Genomic DNA, 22,518 nt, shown 5'->3' on the forward strand with positions numbered 1-22,518 from the left:
AGCCAATAGAATTCAGTATCATATCAAAAAAATAATACATCACAACCAAGTGGGATTCATACCAGGTATGCAAGAATGGTTCAACATTAGAAAATCAATCAACCACATAATAAACTACGTAAACAAAAGAATCGCATGATCATCTTAATCAACGCAGAAAAGGCGTTCAACAAAGTCCAACACCCATTCCTGATAAAAACTCAGTAAAATAGGTATAGAAGGGAAATTTCTCAACATAATAAAGGGTATCTATGCAAAACCAACAGCCAACATCATTTTTAATGGAGAGAGGCTAAAAACATTCCCCTTGAGAACAAAAACAAGACACGGATGACGTTTATCACCACTCCTATTTAATAATGTGCTGAAAGTCCTAGCTAGAGCAATAAGGCAAGAAAAAGAAATAAAAGGCATCCAAACTGGTAATGAAGAAGTTAAACTGTCCCTATTTGCGAATGATATAATACTATACACAGAAAACCCTAAAGACTCCATGAGAAAACTACTGGAACTAATATAAAGTGTCTTAGTCATCCAGTGCTGCTATAACAGAAATACCACAAGTGGATTGCTTTAATAAAGAGAAATTTATTTTCTTACAGTCTAGTAAGCTAGAAGTCCAAATTCAGGGTGTCAGCTCCAGGGGAAGGCTTTTTCTCTCCGTCAGCTCTGGAGGAAGGTCCTTCTTGTCAATCTTCCCTTGGACTAGGAGATTCTCTGCTTAGGAACCCTGGGTCCAAAGGATGCAGTCTGCTCCCAGCACTGCTTTCTTGGTGGTATGAGGTCCCCCATCTCTCTGCTCGCTTCTGTCTTTTATATCTCGAAAGAGATTGGCTTAAGACACTATCTAATCTTGTAGACCTCATCAATATAACTGCCGCTAATCCATCTTATTATGTCATAATGATAGAATTTGCAACACACAGGGAAATCACATCAAATGACAAAATGGTAGACAATCATACAATACTGGGAATCATGACCTAGCCAAGTTTACAGATATTTTTGGGGGACACAATTCAATCCATGACAGAAAGATTTAGCAGAGGAGCAGGATACAAGATAAACATACAAAAATCAGTTGGATTCCTATACGCCAAAAAAGAGAACAATGAGAAGGCAATCAGGAAAACAATACCATTTATAATAGCCCCTAAAAAAATAAAATACATATGAATAAATCTAACCAGGTTGTAAAAGACCTATACAAAGAAAACTACAAAACATTACCGCAAAAAACCAAAAGAGATCTACATAAATGGAAAAACATACCCCGCTCATGGATAGGTAGACACAACATTGAGAAAATGACAATTCTACCCAAAGCGATATACAAATACAATGCAATCCCGATCCAAATACCAACGACATTCTTTACACAGATGGAAAAACTAATCATTAACTTTATATGGAAAGGGAAGAAGCCCCAGATAAGTAAAGCACTATTGAACAAGAAGAATAAAGTAGGAGGACTTGCACTATCTGACCTCAGAACCTGCTATACAGCTACAGTAGTCAAAACAGCCTGGTACTGGTACAACAACAGATACATTGACCAATGGAACAGAATTGAGAAGTCAGATGTAAGTCCATCCACCTATGGTCACCTGATCTTCGACAAGGGCCCAAAGTCCATCAAATGGGCAAAAGACAGCCTTTTTAACAAATGGTGCTGGCAAAACTGGATGTCCATCTGCAAAAAAATGAAACAAGACCCATACCTCACCCCATACACAAAAAATAATTCAAAATGGATCAAAGACCTAAACATAAAGCCAAAAACTATAAAGATCATAGAAGAAAAAATAGGATCAATGCTACAGGCCCTAATACACGGCATTAACAGGATATAAATCCTAACCAATAACACGCAAACTCCAGAAGATAGGCTAGAAAACTGGGATCTTCTAAAAATGAAACACTTATACTCATCAGAAGATTTTACCAAAAGAGTAAAAAGAGAATCTACAGACTGGGAAAAAGTTTTTGGCTATGACAAATCAGGCAAAGGTCTAATCTCTAAAATCTACAAGAAAATGTAATACCTCTACAATAAAAAGACAAATAATCCAATTAAAAAATGGGCAAAGGAAATGAACAGATACTTCACCAAAGAAGACATTCAAGCAGCCAACAGACACATGAAGAAATGCTTGTGATCACCAGCCATTAGAGAAATGCAAATCAAAACCACAGTGAGATACCATCTCACCCCAGCATTACCAGCACAAATCAAAAAAACTGGAAATAAAAAATGTTGGGGAGGCTGCAGAGAGATTGGAACTCTTATGCACAGCTGGAGGGAATGCAAAATGTTACAACCATTTTGGAAAACAATATGGTGCATCCTTAGAAAGCTAGAAATAGAAATACCATATGATCCAGCAATCCCACTCCTAGGAATATATCCTAGAGAAATAAAAGTCATCACACGAATAGACATATGCACACCCATGTTCATTGCAGCATTGTCCACAATAGCAGTAAGATAGAAGCAACCTAGATGCCCATCAATAGATGAACGGATAAACAAACATGGTACATACACAAAATGGGTATTATGCAACAATAAAGAACAATGATGAATCTGCCAAGCATCTCATAACATGTGTGAATCTGGAAGACATTTATGCTGAGTGAAATAAGTAAATCACAAAAGGACAAATATTGTATGAGACCACTACTGTAAAAACTCTTGAAAAGGTTTATACACAAAAAGAAACAATCTTTGATGGTTATGAGGGCGAGGAGGGGTAGGGGGAAACTAAATAGACAATAGACAATGGTGAAGGGTAAGACAGTACACGATACTGGGGAAGCCAGCATAACTTGTACAAGGCAAGGTAATGGAAGCTACATAGACACTTCCAAACTCCCTGAGGGACCAGATTGCTGAGTGGAGGGATGTGGGGACCATAGTCTCGGGGAACATCTAGCTAGGTTGACATAACATAGTTTTTAAAGAAAATGTTCTACATTCTACCTTGGTGAGTAGCGTCTGGGATCTTAAAAGCTTGTGAGCAGCCATCTAAGATACTCCACTGGTCTCACCCCTTCGGCAGCAAGGGAGAATGAAGAAAACAAGATAGAAGTGAAAGATTAGTCCAAAGGACTAATGGACCAGAGCTACCACAGCCTCCACCAGACCGAGTCCAGTACAACTAGATGATGCCCGGCTACCACCACTGACTGATCAGACAGGGATCACAATAGAGGGTCCTGGGCAAAGCTGGAGAAAAATGTAGAATAAAATTCTAACTCACAAAAAAAGACCAGACTTACTGGTTTGACAGAGACTGGAGAAACCCTGAGAGTATGGCCCCCGGACACCCAAGTAGCTCAGTAATGAAGTCATTCCCAAGGTTCACCTTTCAGCCAAAGATTAGACAGGCCCGTAAAACAAAATGAGACTAATGGGGCACAACAGCCCGGGGACAAGGACTGGAAGGCAGGAGGGGCCAGGAAAGCTGGTAAAAGGGAACTCAAGGTAGAGAAGGGAGAGTGTTGACATGTGGTGTTGTTAACCAATGTCGTAAAACAATATGTGTACTAACTGTTTAATGAGAAACTACTTGTTCTGTAAACCTTCATCTAAAGTACAATAAAAAATAAAGAAACAAATTTTAAAAAAAGAAATTATTGAATGCTTTGATTTTTTAAAACACAGTTCCTTTATTTTACAAATTAGAGAACTCCGTAAAAATGAAGTAACAGTCTTCAACAAGTAAATGCAACATGAAATAATAACAAAGCTTCCCTGATAAACTGTGACAGTAAAAATCCTTTCCACAAACATTGTCATTTAATCCTCACAACCTATTATGAAGTCCCACCACCTGTATGTCAGTTTGTCATAATGTGGTGGCTTTCATGTTACTATGGTGCTAGAAGCTATGCCACCAGTATTTCAAATACCAGCAGGGTCACCCATGGTGGACAAATTTCAATGGATCTTCCAGACTATAACAGACTAGCAAGAAAGACCTGGAAATCTAATTCTAATCTAAATTAGCCAATCTAATCTAAATTAGCCAATAAAAACACGATGGATAACAGAATATTGTCTGAGACTTCAACTCACTTACTTTGGATGTGTTATCAGGAGGAATCAATCACTGGAAAGGACATAATGTTTGGTAAAGTGGAGGGCCAACAAAGGTGAGGAAAACCCTCAATGAGATGGATTGACACAGTAGCCACAACAATGGACTGAAAAACACCAACAATCGTGCAGATCGTTCAGGACCAGGCAATATTTTGTTCAGTTATACATAAGGTCACCATGAGTCAGAGTCATGTCAACTGCAACTAACAACACAATGAAGTCTGAGTAGGTTCAACAAATGTTTATTGATAAACAAAATAAATTCAATGCTTTAAGATCCCAGTCTATTTAAAAATGAAGAATGAGACTGAAGTATTTAAGTGAATTTTCTAAAAGCCAGTGGTCTGATAATGGCAGAGCCCAACGTAGAGCCCAGATGGCCATCTTTGGTCCAGGTCATCTTCTGCTACATACAACTCTCACACTTGACTGAAATCTCCCCTTTTAAAGTATGGCCTTCAACTCAAACGAGTCAGGACTCTGAAAACACGGCAAGAAACCAGTTATTATTTCTCTGTCAAGGTCTCTCCTATTAAAGGTTAAAAATGACCTCTGCAACCTGTGAAACATGATTCAAGCTCTCCTGCTCACCCAGACATGAGAATTTCCAGGCAACCATAGAATTATCAGATTATAGAGACTGATGTAATTCAAGATGAATTTCCCCTGTAATAATAAGCTGGTTTTATGTTCTTCTTTTAGTTATTATTTCAAAAGCACATCAATTTGCTTTTAACTGCATTATGAACTCTTATTAACATAAGATATGTTTGTAGCAAAAAAATAAATAGAAAAACACATGATTAAATATGGATTCATGTCTTTGTGAAAGAGAGAGAACAAAGAGAAAATTCCAGCACACCTGGGGAATCTTAGCGTTGTAACAGAAGTTGGGTGGAGAGCAATTTCCTCCTTCCTGAGTCCAGTTTATTCTTTAGTCTTTTATCAGGTAATGCTTGACTTTGCCGCTGTGGGAGAGGCGTTTTGAAGGAAAGGGGGACACAGAAGATTAGAATGAAGGAGGACAAGAGAAGTTCACTTGGTAGAGATGACCGAACTTCCTTCTCAGTCCACAGATCAGCAAAAAGAACAACTCTACCAATGGTCAGGAACAAAATGTTGCACCTAGAGACAGCCACGGGATTCCCATGAAAGCCTTGAGGATGCCAGATGTGAGAGGGGTTCAGAAAGGGCTCAGGCACACATCTTCAGATTGCATATGAGGAAACTCAGACTCAATGAGAATTGCCATGAATCACAATGCTTTTCAAGTTGTGTGTCCTTGGGAAAATCATCTTCTAAATGGGATTATAATATTATTCACCTAATAGAGTTGATGTGAGAATTAGTCAAGAGAGTTCATGTAAAATGCTTAGCACAGAGTCCAGCACCTAGCTCTCTGTAAATAAAAACTAAAGAGTAGTAGTAATAGTAAGGGAAACTCTGGAATATGCATTTTCAGCATAAGAGCTACAGGAATCAGAAAGCTACATAAAGCAATGTGACTTTTGTTTCAACTGCAATTTATGCTAATTTTTACTTATTGATTAACAAGCAAGACAAGTTCTTATTGAATTAGAATTATTTCTTAAGGCAACCACATCAAAATGCAGAAATCTTTCCCCTAAGATAGCTGGTCAGGTGTTTGCAAGGAGAGTCTGCAAGGATGAAGTGGCCTTTGAAACCTATATTATGACTGGCTAGGATCTGAAGGAGACTGAAAGTATGAGAAATTTCAATTTAAAGAAAGAGAACAGAAATTTCTTTGGGACTTTCTTTAGGTCTATTAAAAAAAAACAATAAAAAATAAACACCTCAGACCAGCAATAATAGCTATAATTACTTAATAGAATTTCAGAATCTTTGTCTCCAATACACTTCTACTCTTGGTTTCCCCAGCTTGCCTCTCACCAGGGCTTTTCAACCAAGTCCCAAAGTGAAGAGGTTATGTGGTTATTTTCAGGATAAGCTATTGAAGGAGGACCTGGAGTGACTAGATCCCACTCCATAGTCTATCTTGTGGTAGGAGAAGGAATCCCAAGTAATAGAGTGAGGGACCCTGAGAAGCACAGTTAGATACCATCAGTTAATACAAATTCTAAGCATTTGATAAATCTCTTCTAAAATATCAACACAAAGAGATCATCTAACCAATATTTGACAGCTTTTGATCTAAGAAATTTCTTTTTGTGGCCTTAGTTTTTCATTAACCCAGAAAAATTTTCAGATATTTTTTTAAACTAACCATAAAAATGATAAAAGAAAACACTTCTATTAAAAGAAATTAATTGGTTTGAACAAGGGTTCTGAGTCTATTCAATGAGGACAGAATAAAAGAATAATATCTTCAACAAATGTTACTGGGATCACTGGATCTCCACATGCAAAAGAAAGAAGTTGGATCCATACCTCACACCATATACAAAACTTAACCCAAAATAGTTCAATGATCTAAATATAAAAACTGAAATAATAAAACTCTTAGAAATGAACATATGGGTAAAATTTCAAGACATTTTTTTGACAATGGATTCTTAGATATGGCATCAAAAGCACAAACAACTGAAAAAAAAAATAGAGTGGACTTCATCAAAATTAAAAAACAACTTTTGTGCATCAAACAACTTTATGAAAAAAGTGAAGAGACGACCCATAAAATGGGAGAAAATACTTGGGAAACATATATCTGATAAGGGTTTAATATCCAGAATATATAGGGAACTCATACAACTCAACAACAGAAAGACAAAAAATTAAAAATTAGGTAAAGGATTTTAATAGACATTTATTTACAGAAGGTATACACATGGCAAATAGGCACATTAAAAGATGTGCAAGGTCATTAGTCATCAAAGAAATGCAAATCAAAGCCACAATGAGATAACATCTCATGTGCACTAGGATGGTTATTGTTATAGATTCAGTTGTGTCTCTCAAAAACATGTATTGTAAATCTTTACCCCTATAGCTGTAGTTCTAACTCCATTTGGGACTGGGTTTTCTTTGTTGGAGCTCTGGTGGCACAACTGGTTAAGTGCTACAACTGCTAACCAAAAGGTCGGCAACTGGAATCCACCAGCCCCTCCTTGGAAACATTACGGGGCAGTTCTACTCTATGAGTTGAGATCAACTCGATGGCAACCTGTTTGGGATTTTTTGTTTTGTTTTCTTTGTTATGTTAATGAGGCAGTATTAGTGTAGGGTGTCAGACTGTTTTGAGTTATAAAAGAGCAGACTGAACAAGCAACAAGCAAGTAGAGATGGGGGGCTGACAGATGCCTTACCACATGAGATCATCAAGGAATCAAGAAACAGAAGCTGAAAAGAGACAAGGACCTTCCCCCAGAGCCAACAGAGAGAAAAAGCCTTCCCCTAGAGCCAGCGCCTGAATCCAGACTGCTAGCCTCCTAAACTGTGAGAAAACAAATTTCCGTTTGTTAAAGCCACCCGCTTGTGGTATTTCTGTTATAGTAGCACTAAATAACTAAGACAGCTATTACCGGAAAAAACATAAACTGACAAGTGCTGGTGAGGATGTGGAGAAATTAGAACCCCCATCCGCTGCTGGTGAGAATGTAAAATGGTGTAGCCACTGTGGAAAAGAGTTTGACAGTTCCTCAAAAAATTTAAATATAGAATTATGTTTAATTCCTAGATATATACCCAAAAGACTTTAAAGCAGGGACTCAAACAAGTACATATACGCCAGTGTTCATTGCAGCATGATTCACAAAAGCGAAAAGGTAGAAACAGCCTACCTAAATATCCGGAACATACAATATAAATGTATAAACAAAATGTGCTACATACACGCAATGAAATATTATTCAGCCATAAAGAGAAATGAAGGTCTAATACATGCTATGACATATATGAAACTTGACAACATTATGCTGAATGAAATAAGTCAGACACAAAAGGACATATATGATTCCACTTATATGAAATATCTAGAATAGACAAATACATAAAGACAAAAGTTTATTAGTAGTTATCACGGGATGGATGGAGGGGAGAATGGGAGTTATTGCTTAAAATAATAAATAGTAAAAAAAAAAATGGACAAATGACAAACTCAAGAAAGAGTAATCACAGCTCATATCTAGACAGAGTTTGATTCCTTAGTATGTAAAGACTCCCTAGAAACAGAAGAAAAAGAACTACTCAAAAGAAAAATAAATATTTCACAGGGGGAAAAAAGTATAAACTACATATTATCAACCCATTTAGGTAGACTCAATTCTGACTCATTTTGACCTCGTGTGTGTCAGAGTAGAAAAATGCCATTAAAACTGCACTGAGGGACTGGCCTAAGAGGACTGGAGAGATTGTTAAATATGACCAGCACAGGGATAGGATACTCACTGGCCCAAGGACCAATGACCCACATATGACACAAACAAGAGTAGAAGGAGAGGCAGAGGGCAAGAGAGAGAAAGACTGAGGGAAGGGTTCAGAAGTGTTTCTATCAGAGACAGAAAAAGGAGGCAGGAAGGGCACCAAAAATTGAAGGGCTGGAAATACGGAAGAGTAGGGGACATGTTTCCTGGCTCTGAGTCACAAGGTCACAATTATTTCAATGCCAATTTTCAATATGCATGATTAATGTATACACAAGGGACCTGAACTAAATTATGGTTACACAGTTGAGTGATAATTTTATAAACTTGAGGATGTACATTAAAAAGAGAAAAAACAAAGGTTCATAGTTGAGAGATAACAATCCTCTCCATAGAGGGGAATTTGGAAAAGACCATCAAAATCAAAGATGTATTTACTCTTCACCCAGCAATCCTTCTTCCAGAAATCACTATTACAGATAAATATACATCAGTATGAAATTGCATGAACCATTAGAAAAGTACAACAAAGTGGTATAGCTAATAAGTCAGCAGTAGATAGAAAATGGAATAATAAGAAATAATCAATTTACATATAAAGTCGAGAAAGAGAAAAATCAGAGCAAAGAACAGCTAGCCAAAACAGAAAACAAGCTGCAACATTTAAACCCAATACATTAAAGTTAGAGGGCAGTTGTGGTTCAGTGGTAAAAGTCATGCCTTCCATGTGAGAGCCCCAGGTTCGACTCCCGGCAAACACACCTCAGGCACAGCCACCACCTGTCAGTGGAGACTTGTGTGGTGCTATGTTGTTGAACAGGTTCCAGCAGAGCTTCCAAACTAAGACACACTAAGAAGAAAGGCCTGGTGATCTACTTCTGAATATCAACCAAGGAAAACTCTATGGATCACAGCAGTCCAATCCCCAACTAATCATGGGGAGGGTCTAGACAGCATTTTATTCATTGCACAGGGGGTCACCATGAGTTGCAGACTGACTCAACAGCAACTAAAAACAACAACAACCATTAAAAGACAGAGAGTGTCATCCCACCTGAATTTAGAGACCATCTCAAGACTAGATTTGACACATTGAACACTAATCACCAAAGACCAGACAAGTTGTGGGATGACACCAAGGTGATTGTTCATTAAAAAATAGGAAAGAAATAAAAAACCAAAATGGATGTCAGAAGAGACTCTGAAACTTGCTCTTGAACATGGAGTAGCTAAAGCAAATGGAAGAAATGACGAAGTAAAAGAGCTGAACAGAAGATTTCAAAGGATGACTTGAGAAGACAAAGTATTATAATGAAGTGTGCAAAAACCTGTTGATGCTTCTAGATGCCAGAAAAGCCTTTTTTTTTTTTTTGAGAAACAAGAATCAAATTGCTAGTTGCTTTTGATGGTGGCTGCTTTTGAAAAACAAAGAGGATTCAGCTGCTCTGAAAGGAGCCTGGAATAGAGAGAATGATAAAATAGAGACTATAAAGCATGGAAGACACTCAAAAGAGTGTCTAAAGAGTGAAAATCAAGTGCACAGCTGATAAGTGAGGCCACAGCAGGCTGTTACCAAACACTATAGAGAACATGACAGTCGTGGAGAAAGAGGAAGAGATGGTAAAATAACCCTCAAGAGATCTAGGTGCACTTAAGAATGGAGAAAATAAAGAAAAATATTAATGATAATGAAGTGGGAAAAGCAGGAAATCACTGGGAATAGCTACAAAGAGAATATTTTCGGAAGTTGAAAGTCTAAATCTATACCCAACACACAAAGCATCAGATGTTGTAGGCTAACAGTGAAGAATGCTCTGGAACAGGCCCTGTCAATTAGCCTGCTGACAATTGCCAACAGTGAAAAGAGAAGTGAGGGGCATATTTGGACAGCACATTAGGATTATTTGCTGCCTTGTCAGCTCCAACTCATAGCAAGTTTATGTATAACAGAACGAAACATTGCTTGGTTCTGTGCCATCCTCATGATCGCTGGTATGTTTGAGCCCATTGTTGTAACTATTGTGTCAATCTATATCGCTGATGATTTCCCTTGTTTTCACTGGCCCTCTACTTTACCAAACATGACGCCCTTTTCTAGAGATTGCTCTTTCCTGTTGATGTGTCCAAAAAATCAGAGCCAAAGTCCCACCATTCTCACTTTTAAGGAGTATTCTAGTTGTATATCTTCTCAGACTGATTAGTTTCACTTAAAACAAACTAGGAAAGATTCCTTACGCTGTGTATGAATATCTACATAATCTGTTGTCAGTAATGATTCATATTTTTACTCTGAAATCCTTTTGTTAAAGGTTGAGGGGAAGCCCTCTAACAAAGCCAGGGATAAGGAGGTTGATTTTTACAATCATAACCTAGATTAGATGAAATTTAGGATTTCTGCCCAAAGTGAAATTCTCTCAAGGAATTATAAAGTTCATGGTAATTCACAAGCTAAATTAACCATGATAACATCACTATGAAAACAGATGGAAAACGACGGGTGGAGTGGCCTGGGTCAGAAACCAGGGACAAGCTTGACAGGGCACTGCTTGGCTCTTTTCTTGTTTTCTCATGCTCACTTTTCCCTTTTTTCTCATTTCTTCCAAAAGTCTTTCTTTCTTTCATTTTGCATTTCTCACCCCTAATCGACACTGAGTGGCATTTCAGCCTTTGACTATCAAAGTCAAGGGCTTTGTGATGCTGACTATAATTATCGCACAGACCATCCTTCTCAGAATGTGGTCTGAAGACCTGCAGTAGGTTCAATTTATAATCCCTGAGTTTCAACAAGTTGCTGTGGCAGAAACAGAGAAACAGAGAAAAAAGATAGTTACTTTCTGACATCGAAAAATATTTTATTATTGTTATAGCCATAGTAATAAGGATTTGTTATTAGCTTCCTTGACTGAATGCCTCTGTGCCCTGCACTGTGCTAGACTATTTTATGTACTGTGTCTTTAATATTCACAACTCTTGAAGTAGGTAAGTGAGGTAACTAAAATTCGGAGAAGTTATTTGCAGGAGTCCCTGAGTGATGCAAATAGTTAATGTGGTCTGCTACTGTCTTAGTCATCTAGTGCTGCTATAACAAAAATACCGCAAGTGGATGGCTTTTAACAACGAGAAATTTATTCTCTAGTAGGCTACAAGTCCAAATTCAAGGCATCAGCTCCAGGGAATGCTTTCTGTCTCTGTCAGCTCTGGAGGAAGGTCCTTGTGATGCATTAGTCTCCCCTTGGTCTGGGAGCATCTCAGCGCAGGAACCTCAGGTTCAAAGGACATGCTCTGCTCCCAGCACTACTTTCTTGGTGGTATGAGGTCCCCAACTCTCTGCTTGCTTCTCTTTCCTTTTATCTCTTACAAGAGATAAAAGGTGGTACAGTCCACACCCCAGGGAAACTCCCTTGACATTGAATCCAGGGATGTGACCCTAGTAACGGTGTTATAATCCCACCCTAATCCTCTTTAACATAAAATTACAATCACAAAATGGAGGACAACCACACAATACTGGGAATCATGGTCCAGCCAAATTGATACACACATTTTTTGGGGAACATAATTCAATCCATGACTGCTACTAACCAAGAATTTGTAGGTTCCAGTCCCCTCAGCGGTACCTTGAAAGAAAGGCCTGGAGTTCTACTGAAAAATCAGCCATTGAAAACCCTGTTGAGCACATTTCTACAATGACAAACATGGGGTCACCATGACTCAGAATCTACTCAATCACAATGAGTAAGTTCAATATTTTGCACAAAATCACAGAACTAAAAGGTAGCAGAGCCAGTATTGTTTGGCTCCAAAGCCCATCTCTTTCCACTCCAACATCGTTTAAATTTTTCATTCCAAGTAAGGAAGAGACATAAGAAAGGCCTGAACTTGAAATGTTGATGAGACTCAAGTTCTTCTAAAGCTTCCCAGAAACATATAGCATTGCATCCTTTCTCTTTCCACACACACACAGACAGCACACACACACACACAAAATCATTAAACTTTTCATGGTTATTGTTTTACACTATTTCCAAATGATTATTTTAATATCATACTTTTACACTTCGCATCTCAAAAAAGATGTAAGCACCACTTACAAATATTGTACCAGATGTACGCAAAATTATCTGGAAACGTGTAAATTTCTTCTTGTAGTTTAAAGTTGAAAGATGAAGATCATGTATTTTAAGATGTTTTACATATAAATATCTTAGGTTGTTCAGTACTATTAAGAGTAGGTAAAACCAAAGCTAGATCATTCAGAAATGATAAATACAATCAAACTAGCACGATCAATCAGTCACTTCCTTGCATCCCTAACTCCACTTGAGAGAAGTTTCCAGAGCATTCAGGATTCTCCAAGTTAACCCCCATTCTCTTTGACACTCTTGCAAGAATTACTTCCTGCTCTTTCTCTGTTTTGCCTTCAAGGTCAATTAAGGCCTTAGCAACCACAGGCATGGTTTAGCTTTGAGAGAATCCTAGCAGGAAATTTAGCTGTCATCTAGTTCATTTAGGGATTTACACAGAGAATTAAGAGATGGCTGATGACCGCTTTCATTTTATCTCAGCTGAGAAGAGGATCCTGGCCAACTAATAGCACACTAGGGAAAACTCAGCAGTGGTTCGGTAAGTACTTGATCTGGGGTATCGGGACCAATGAAAAGTTGGTTAAGTAAGTGATTTTGAGATCAAAGTTTTAACCTACCGAAGATAAACTATGAAATGCAAATAGATTTTGCTAGTCAGCGCTTTCTCTGTGATTCTTAAAACAGCAGTGGAAAGACTTCCTACTGGAAAATATCCGTTAGTTGGAGCCATTATTATGTGAGTCTGAAAAATTGTTTTCTTTTAGCTCTAAATTCTGTACTTCTCAGAATCTCTGACCTGTCGCAAACAATTGACATTTTACTGAAAGACCATGCCTGGCCGATGCACCAGCTTCCCATGTCTTCTGAGAGGGTTTCTCTCTTACCGAAAAAGGTGCTCAGAGTATCGCTCATAGCTGGTATTCCTGCACTGTGACCCGGTGTTGCAAAGAAGGCCTTGGACAAAGGGGAAAACACCCCGGCTCGGCAGGTCCCGGGCTTGCAAGTAACCTGGAAGAAGAAATGAATCCTTAAAACCTCTGCCAAAATTTATACAGGTAGTCCCCTATGTATTCCAGTTATGGCAAACTGCACTTACAACTATTGGTTCTGTCTTTTTGGTTTTCTTTTCTTTTTTTGTACATCTTATGGTTAGTAATATGTACTACATACAATGTTGCAGTGGGTAATTTGCTGATGTTATCATTCTCAGATGTTTATTGGCAGATGTTCATTGCTGTGATTTACTGTTGAAAACATTGCTGTGTAGCAGGTTATGAAAACTAGGGAGAAAAAGGTATTTGACTTACTTCAGCACCGACTTACGATGGAGTCTGCCGAATGGAACCCTGTTGTAAGTCAGGGACTACTTGTATTTATGATGGCCTATATTCTTATGTACCAAATTGAGTTGGGAAAGTTTATCTATTTACTAGGTTTAGCATACATCTGTGAATATCATTCTTAAAAGAAAAAGTCTAAAACGATGCCTGTGGGCACATACTCCCGAAATATTACTATTATGAATTTTTTTTTTTTTTTAAACTGTTGCTGTAGAGTAGCGACTCTATAGGACAGAGTAGAACTGCCCCATAGGGTTTCCAAGGAGCAGCTGGTGGATTTGAACTGCTTACCTTTTGGTCAGCAGCAGAGCTCTTAACCACTGCACTACCAGGGCTCTGTGGTAATATAAAGAACTCAGACTTCAAGAGTTTATAAACAGCAGATGAGACAAAGCTGCATTTTTTTATTCAGAGGTTTGTAATTCAAAAAGTATAATTAAAAGTGAAACTTACAACTCTCTCTATGTCTAGGAGGTTCTTGAAAACGAAGTATCGTCAGAATCATGAACAGGATACATGGCCAGAGAAATTCAGCCAGGAAGAGAACCTGGGGAATTTTACAAAAAAAGGCTGCACTTGAATAAATTGCAAAGCATTATGGTATCTCATCTCTTGAAGGCAAACAATCCCTTGTAAAGGAAGTCATTGTCATCCCTACTGTGTACTATGTAAGGATGACAGGGTCCCCTCTTAGAATAAATCATTCATGACAGGGGCCCCCAGAGAAGGCCTCAGTTCATTTGCCACAGTGTCCACATCTGTGACTGTCAGCTTTCTCGTTCTTCCACCAGTCCCGGCATCTGCCCCCTTCCTTTTTCCTCCACGTTTTTATTTACTGCCCTTATAACAGTAAAGAAATTAAAGAACTTTACCCATATTTCCCACATTACAGTAAATCAGCTTGTCTTCTCTTTCTAAGTTATTTTGCCTTCCTGACTCTTCCATCCAAATAAACATTTTGCCTGAGTTGGTGGTGGCACACGCTTCTTCTAATTTACCTTCATCGTGTGATTGTTTGCCAGTGCTGCCATGGTTCATAACTATTATTTTACTAATTGTATAGCATTCTTACCAAATGGATGTACCATAATTCATAAACCCATTCTGTCAATGAAGATTTTTACATATAAAGAGTTTTTCTCTTGAACTACTTCCTTGAGAGTGGAATAAATTCCCAAAACTAAGATAATTGTGGTGAAATCTCTTGATACACACTAGAAAACAGCTACCCGAAAGGATTGCAATAATTTGCACAACTCTGAAAGTTCAAAGTCAAAAGAAAAAAAAAAAAAAACTACCATTAGTACATGAAATTTATTTATCTGGGAAAGAAATACTATCTGCAAGGTATAGCCAAATTAATTTATCAAAAATGCTTAAAATTCTTAATTATTCTAAGATTATTGTTATTGTCATCATTCTGCATTTGTTTTTATGGTTGATAGTCTTCTGTTGATATCAGCTCAGATCACCGTATAAATACAGTTATTTTATAGCCAGACACAAATGCACAAACAGCCAAAACCCTGCAAGCTAAGAAGACAAGAGTGTTCAAACACTCAAGACGATGTCACGCTGTTTCAGATGTCAAGTTACAATGCTTTGAATGAAAATAAACTTCCAGTTGCTTTAGTCCCTTTACTCTTTAAATTGACACCGCCCTGTCTCACCTGTCCCAGTCCTTCCCTCTAAGGTCCAGCAAACAGATCTAACTGTGACCAGGTGAGTGTCATGTGACCTGAAAGCAGGAAGACAAAACAGGCAGAAAAGGTATTTCAACCCCTGCTGTAATTAAAGAAGAAAAAAATCCCCCACTTTGAAATAGTTCATGAGGAAGTATTCCTTGTTCCGAAAATGCATCATTATGAAACGTTCTCTGACCAAGTGCTGAAACCCAATATCACACATTCTGATAGCAGAGAAAAAGCCTGCAGGAGATTACCCTCTGGTTCAAGGAATCATAAATGAAACCAGAAAGAAAGATCAAGAACTCTCAGGAGACCAAAATTCATTTAAGTCATTTTGTTCATTCTCTGTAACAAATTAATTTATTAGAGTATGGAAGTAGGGGGCGGGAAGGAAGATTCCAGAATTAATTCTGGCTGAATATAAATGTACAAAATAGGAATTGTACCTCATATTAAGCAGTAACTTGATACATTAAGAAGAATGAATACATAATTCGTTGGTAATAACATATGAATGATAGGTTTTTTTTTCATAATAGAGAGGTTTAAAATAAATAGAAAATGATTTATAGACCCAAAACCAGATAACAATTTCTGATATTATAAACAAACAAACTATAAATATGTGTATAGTTAGGAAAAAGTTCCCTGGGTGGCACAAATGGTTTGCACTTGACTATTAACCTAAAGGTTGGCAGTTTGAACTCACCCGTCGATGCCACAGAATAAAGGCCTGGTGATCTGCTTCTGTAAAGATTACAGCCTAGAAAATCCTATGGACCAGTTCTACTCTGTAACACGTGGGGTGGCCATCAGTCAGGATAGACTCAAAGGTAATAGGTTTTCTTTCTTAGTTTGCTTTCATAGTTAGGAAGTTTTAAAGGTACAGAAGGAATATAACCCCCTTTGTTACATGGGATTACTGAGTCAAAGTATATATGATTTTTAATTTGGATAGATGCAACAAAAGGTGCTCAATAAAAGCAGAACCAATCTTTGTTCACTTTAAGCATAGTTTCCATTGTTGTTGTCGTGTGCTAGGTGAATTCCAACTCATAGCAACCATATATGACAGAGTAGAACTGCCCCACAGGGTTTCCTAGGCTGTAATTTTTACCAGAGCAAATAGTCAGGTTTTTTCTACTGAGGAGCAGCTAGTGGGTTCCACCCTCCAACCTCTCGGTTAGCAGTCCCGCGTTTTAACCATTGCCCAGCCAGGGTGCCTTTACATTCTCCATAGCACCTGGGATTAAACTTTTAAATTTTTGTCAAAATTTTGTCAAATTTATGTGCAAAATGCTAAAATTTCTTCAATTATTAAAGTCAAGTATTTCACATAAGTTAAATACATAATAATTCCTGGTCTATAAACTGTCTGTTCTTTCTTGTACCTATTTTTCTATTAAATTCTTTTTTTTAAACTGGCTTGTAAATAATTGTTTCCTTTTTTTAAATAAAAGAATTCAGTCCTTTGTTGGTTTTATGTATTGCAAATACTTTCTCCAATATTTTATTTGTCTTTCTATTATCTAAATCTCTTAAGCAATCAATTTATCAATCTTTTTCATTTAAAGCATTGGATTTTTTTTCCCTATATATAAAGATCACATAATTTTTAAAGGACTCTGTCAAGGTCAAATTAAAATAATCAGTGGCAACTCTGAAATTACCAGTATTTATTTAACAGTCCAGTCAAAATCTCTAGATCAATGGCAAATCTCTAGTGCAAATAGAAATAACGTTGTTAAAAAAATAAAATGCTATATCTTATATTGAGAAGTTTCTCTGAGAATCTTAAAATAAAAATAGACGTCCAATTAAAAATCAAAAACATGAAACAAATCTGATTTTTACAACCCGTTCAATCATTGCCCCTTTTGGAAAGCACAAGTAGGTTAAACTTTCCACTGTTTTGAATTTGAGATTACTCTATTTAAGAGAAAAGCGTCGAAACCCCAGTTCTGCCCTGTCATTGTCCATTGTGAGTGAGTAAATCTACTCCTTTCATGAGACGTCTCTGCAGGGGTGCTTTTTTTATCATATTTTTCTTCTCATATGTCATTGAATCTTGCCTAACATTATTTATCTTATCCCTGTCCCATGGGGATGCCTTCTGGTTAATTTGAGTGCTTAGCTCTGTCTCCCACACTGCAGGACCTTTGGTAGTGGCTTCTTAACACTAGGAATTGGCCAGAGCAAATACTGGCATCAGTGCCACCCAAAGGCAATTAGGAGTAGATACTGCTGAAGGCTCTGCTCTGAAAAACATAATCACCTGGTAAACTGATTAGTGCTTACAAAACATCAGCCACCCTCTCAACAACCACAAAGCCACCCATTCTTCCAGCAGAGTCTCAGAAGGATGCTTGCGCAGGAGAGGGTGAGAGTGCCCAGCTCAACAGCTTGAGTTTCACATCCCCAGGGAGTCTGTCATCATATTTTCACAGATGCCCAGATTCCTGTCCCAGTCTCCACCCCCATACTCTCTAGCAGAAACAGCAATTAAAACTTTTCCTGGGTTACTTCAGTACAGCTGAAATAAGCTGGCATATTTTGAGGTCTTAGTAATACACACATATGAACATATAGACATAAAGCACTCCTGGATAGAAATGGCATACTGAAACTTCCACACAGACTTTTTCTTCTCCCAGATAAAATGTGGGGTTAAAAAAAAGTAGTTAAAGGAGAGAGGGAGCAAGAGAAAAAGAGAAAGATGGAGAGACAACTATCAAATAACCTGTCTTTAACAATTAAGTTAATTAACAATTAACTTAAAAATGTCAAGAAACAAGTTTCTAGAGTTCAGCCCAATAAACAAGCTCAGAATTTCCAAAGTACCTGCATATCCCTGGTTATTCTCCCCAACACCCCCATCTATACAGATAAGCACCCTGAATGGATCTCCTCATCTTCTTTTCCTGCTGGGAATGATCAAATGAAACAAGGAAAGTGAACAATGAGACTGACTCAGTTGGAGAAGCCTCCAGGGCTACAGAGAAATATGAAAAGAATCCAAAGTTTGAGAGCAATTTCCCCAACTAGATGGAGTGAACATGGTATAAAATATTTAACAGAACTTCAAGGAGAGCACAGAGCCCAACAAGTCTAACAAAGATTCCATCCTATCTCAGATGAGTACTCCCACTCATCTCCACTACCACCCCAACAATTGCCACCTGCTATAGAAAACTGGGAGCTCCGGTAACGCAGTCATAAAGAGCTACAGCTGCTGACCAAAAGGTCGCCAGTTTGAATCCACCACCAGCCGCTCCTTGGAAACCCTATGGGGTGGTTCTACTCTGCCCTATAGGGTCGCTAAGAGTCTGAATCAACTCTACTGCAATGGGTTTGGTTTCACACAGGATATGCTTAGAGATCACACAAGAGTTAGAAGGAAAAATCGAACTGGTCTCAGATTTATTGAAAGGAGAGTAAAGACCAAAAATAATTCCTGGGCAGAGCTGGAAAGAGCTGCCCAAGTATGAGTCAGATTGAAAGAAAGACTATGACAGCTATCTAAACATACTGAAGGAAACAAACAAAAAAAGGAAAGTAAAGACAGTCATAAAGCATGACTGAGAAAGAGACATAATTTAAATATGAGAAATAAATTCTTCATAGTTGCTTCATAAAAAGGAATAACTTAATAGGAATAAGCATCCAGAAAACAAGAGCCAAAAAGATAATAAGATGATAAACAAAATAAATGAAAAGGGAGACTAAAGCTATAAAGTGGGAAAATGACAATAACAAAAAAAAATCACTGTGGAACTCTTAAATGATTTTGAAACCATTAAGAGAGAATAAACACAGATTGAATTTCAATTTCTGAAATAGAGCAGAAGTTTGAGATAACACTGACTTTTTCAAAACATTTTACTGTACTTTAGATGAAGGTTTACAGAACGAATTGACTTCTCATTAAACAGTTAGTACACATTGTTTTATGACATTGGTTAACAACCCCACGACATATCAACACTCTCCCTTCTTGACCTTAGGTTCCCCATCACCAGCTTTCCTGTCCCCTCTTGCCTTCTAGTCCTTGCCCTTAGGGTGGCGTGCTCCTTTAGTCTCACTTTGTTTTATGGGCCTGTCTAATCTTTGTCTCAAGGGTGAACTTCAGGAGTGACTTCATTATTGAGCTAAAAGGGTGTCTGGGGCCATACTCTTGGGCTTTCTCCAGTCTCTGTCAGACCAGTAAGTCTAGTCTATTTTTGTGAGTTAGAATTTTGTTCTACATTTTTCTCCAGCTCTGCCTGAGGCCCTCTATTGTGATGCCTGTCAGAGCAGTCAGTGATGGTAGCCAGGCATCATCTAACTGTACTGGACTCAGTCTGGTGGAAGCCGTGGTAGTTGTTGTACATTAGACCATTGGACTCCCCCACATATCTGTCACTTTTTTGTACCGTGGGGGCTTGCTTGTTGCTGTAATGCTGGAAGCTATGCCACTGGTAATCAGATACCAGCAGGGTCACCCATGGTGGACACTTTTCAGCTGAGCTTCTAGACTAAGACAGACTAAGAAGAAGGTTCTGTAGTCTACTTCTGAAAAGAATTAGTGAGTGAAAACCTTATGGGCTAAAGCATAACAATGATTGGAAGGATGGTGCAGGACCAAGCAGTGTTTCGTTCTGTCGTACATAAGGTCACTATGAGTCAGAACTGACAGGACGGCACCTAACAACAACAACTACAAGGTTGCATAGTCAATTATTGTAAGTGCTCTCAATAAGCTGTACACCTGTAAAAAGTTAAATTGGCAAAAATTGTGTGATAGACATATTTACAACAATGAAAAAAAGGAGCAGCTTCTGAGGCTGCTTATGTACAACCAAATGCCTCATGGGATTTCATTCCTTCATTTGGAGGTTTAGGTCATGGTTTCATGGAACATCCCACTAAGTTGGCCTAATAAGTTGTAAGTGCTTCTGTTCTACCTCCTAGTTTGTTGCTTAGAGCTTGGGGTCTTAAAAGTTTGCAAGAGGCCATCCAGTTGATCTCTATTCACCTGGAGCAACAGAGGAAGAAGAAGAGTCAGAAATAGGAGGAGAAAATGAAATGTGTGGCTAATTGCCTCCATGAACAACTGCTTCTTTTGCCATGAGACCGGAGGAACTGGATAGTGCATGGCTACCACAAATGAACATTTTGATCAAAGATTCCATAGAAAATCTTCATCAAAAGGGGGAAAATGGACCTTCTTCACTCCCACTTAGCCTCCTCTGCTTCCCACAACCACAGTTTCTTGGCTGGGAAGCACCCCATTGTCACCTGGATTCCACCCGCCCACACTGGCTGGCTCCCTGAGTGTCTTTTGTTGGTTGCTGGTGTTGCTTTTTTCCGCTTCTTTAGATTTCTTCCTTACCTCTCACCACCTCCCTCTCCTTTCTCTCAAATACCTGGCTCTGTGCACCATCTTTGCTTCTTCCTGAAAGGCTGTGAAGCACCGCTTGACTGTGAAACTGCTTCCTGGTCCATGCCGCCATGGTGATAGGACCCCTGGGGTTTTTTGGTTGTTGCTCTGATTTGTTTGTTTTCTTTTTCTTTTCTTGGCTTGGAAGCCCATTCTAGCCGAGCAGTATGACACAGCTTGGAAGCTACTCTCTTACTCTGTGGAGACGCAAAGAGACACCCCTGGGAGCATTTCTTTTTCTTGTTTTTTTACTTTGTTTTTGATTTTGGTTTCTTTCATTTCTTTGTTTTGTTTTCTTCTCTCTCTTATTCCCTTTTTTTCTTTCTTCATTTCCAGTTTCTCAATTTATTCATTTTTTTCTTTTACCCATTTTATTTTTTTCATTTTTGTTTTTCCTCATTTCTCAGTCTTTCATCTCTCTACTCCAACAGCAAGCTCCTTTAGCACTCTTTTTTGTTTGTGTGTATGTTTTTGGCTCCTGTTCCTCTCTCCTCTCTCTCATCTTTCCCATAGCCATCTTAGCTCCACACATCACAATCTACCCTCTCCTTCCTGCCTACCTGCACTGTGTGCTGATCATTGTGCTCCTAAGCAGCACAGGCACTACCTACTAGAACCTGCCCTGCACTGATTCCCAGTCCACACTGTCAGCCCTGGTACGTGCCACAAACAACCCATCCCAGCAACTCCCCTTCAGTTGGACCTGCCCTGCTGTACCATACCTGAGTGACTGACCCTGCACACTGGAGAAGCAGGTGAAAAATATCGTGCCCACAAATTAGCAAACAACAAAGAACACACAGCTCACCTGCTCAGACATAACCAAATAAAACAAAAAATCAGGACGAAACAAATGAATCTACAATCAATACATGAAGAAAATAACCATGAATGCCCCAAAGACAGCAGATGATATCAAAACGTTTACAAAAACAGGACAGGATGGTTCCAGTAGGCATCCAAAATAAAACACCAGATGACTTTCCATTAGAAAAAAAGGCACTAGACCTAACTGATAGGGGATTCAAATCCCTAATATTCAGAATTATCCAAGAGTTGAAGCAAAAAGCAGACAAAAATGAGGAAAAAAATAGACAAATTCATTGAAAAGGCAGACAAATTCATGGAAAATACAGACAAAAAAATGGAAGAATTTAAAAAAATAATACAGGAAAAACTGCTAAAATAAATTCCCAACTAGAAACCATACAAAAACAACAATTAGAAATCCAAAAGATAAACAACAAGATTTCAGAAATGGACAGTGCCATAGAAGGACTGAGGAGCAGGTTTGAAATGATGGAAGATAGGATCAGCGAAATTGAAGACAAACTCTTGGATATAACTCTGTTTGAGGAAAAATCAGAAAAAAAGAATGAAGAAAAATGAAGAGACTCTGAGAATTTTGTGGGATACAATCAAAAGCAAAAATCTGTGAGTGATCAGAGTTCCAGAACAGGGGGAGAAAACAGAAAACACAGAGAGGATCATTGAAGAATTGCTGACAGAAAACATCCCCAATATTATGAAAGATGAAAAGC

General features: G+C 38.2%; 1 protein-coding gene across 1 annotated transcript in view; it reads right to left on the reverse strand.

Annotated features, from left to right (window-relative positions):
- ABCA13 (ATP binding cassette subfamily A member 13) overlaps positions 1-22,518 on the reverse strand; it is a 527,556-nt gene that overhangs the window by 481,495 nt on the left and 23,543 nt on the right. The window contains 2 exon segments of the mRNA XM_023724448.1: positions 13,415-13,538; positions 14,324-14,417. Of these exon segments, the coding sequence (XP_023580216.1) occupies positions 13,415-13,538; positions 14,324-14,417 (218 nt within the window).

Source organism: Trichechus manatus, unplaced genomic scaffold, assembly GCF_000243295.1.
Source record: "Trichechus manatus latirostris isolate Lorelei unplaced genomic scaffold, TriManLat1.0 scaffold00247, whole genome shotgun sequence".
NCBI classification, from domain to species: Eukaryota; Metazoa; Chordata; class Mammalia; order Sirenia; family Trichechidae; genus Trichechus; species Trichechus manatus.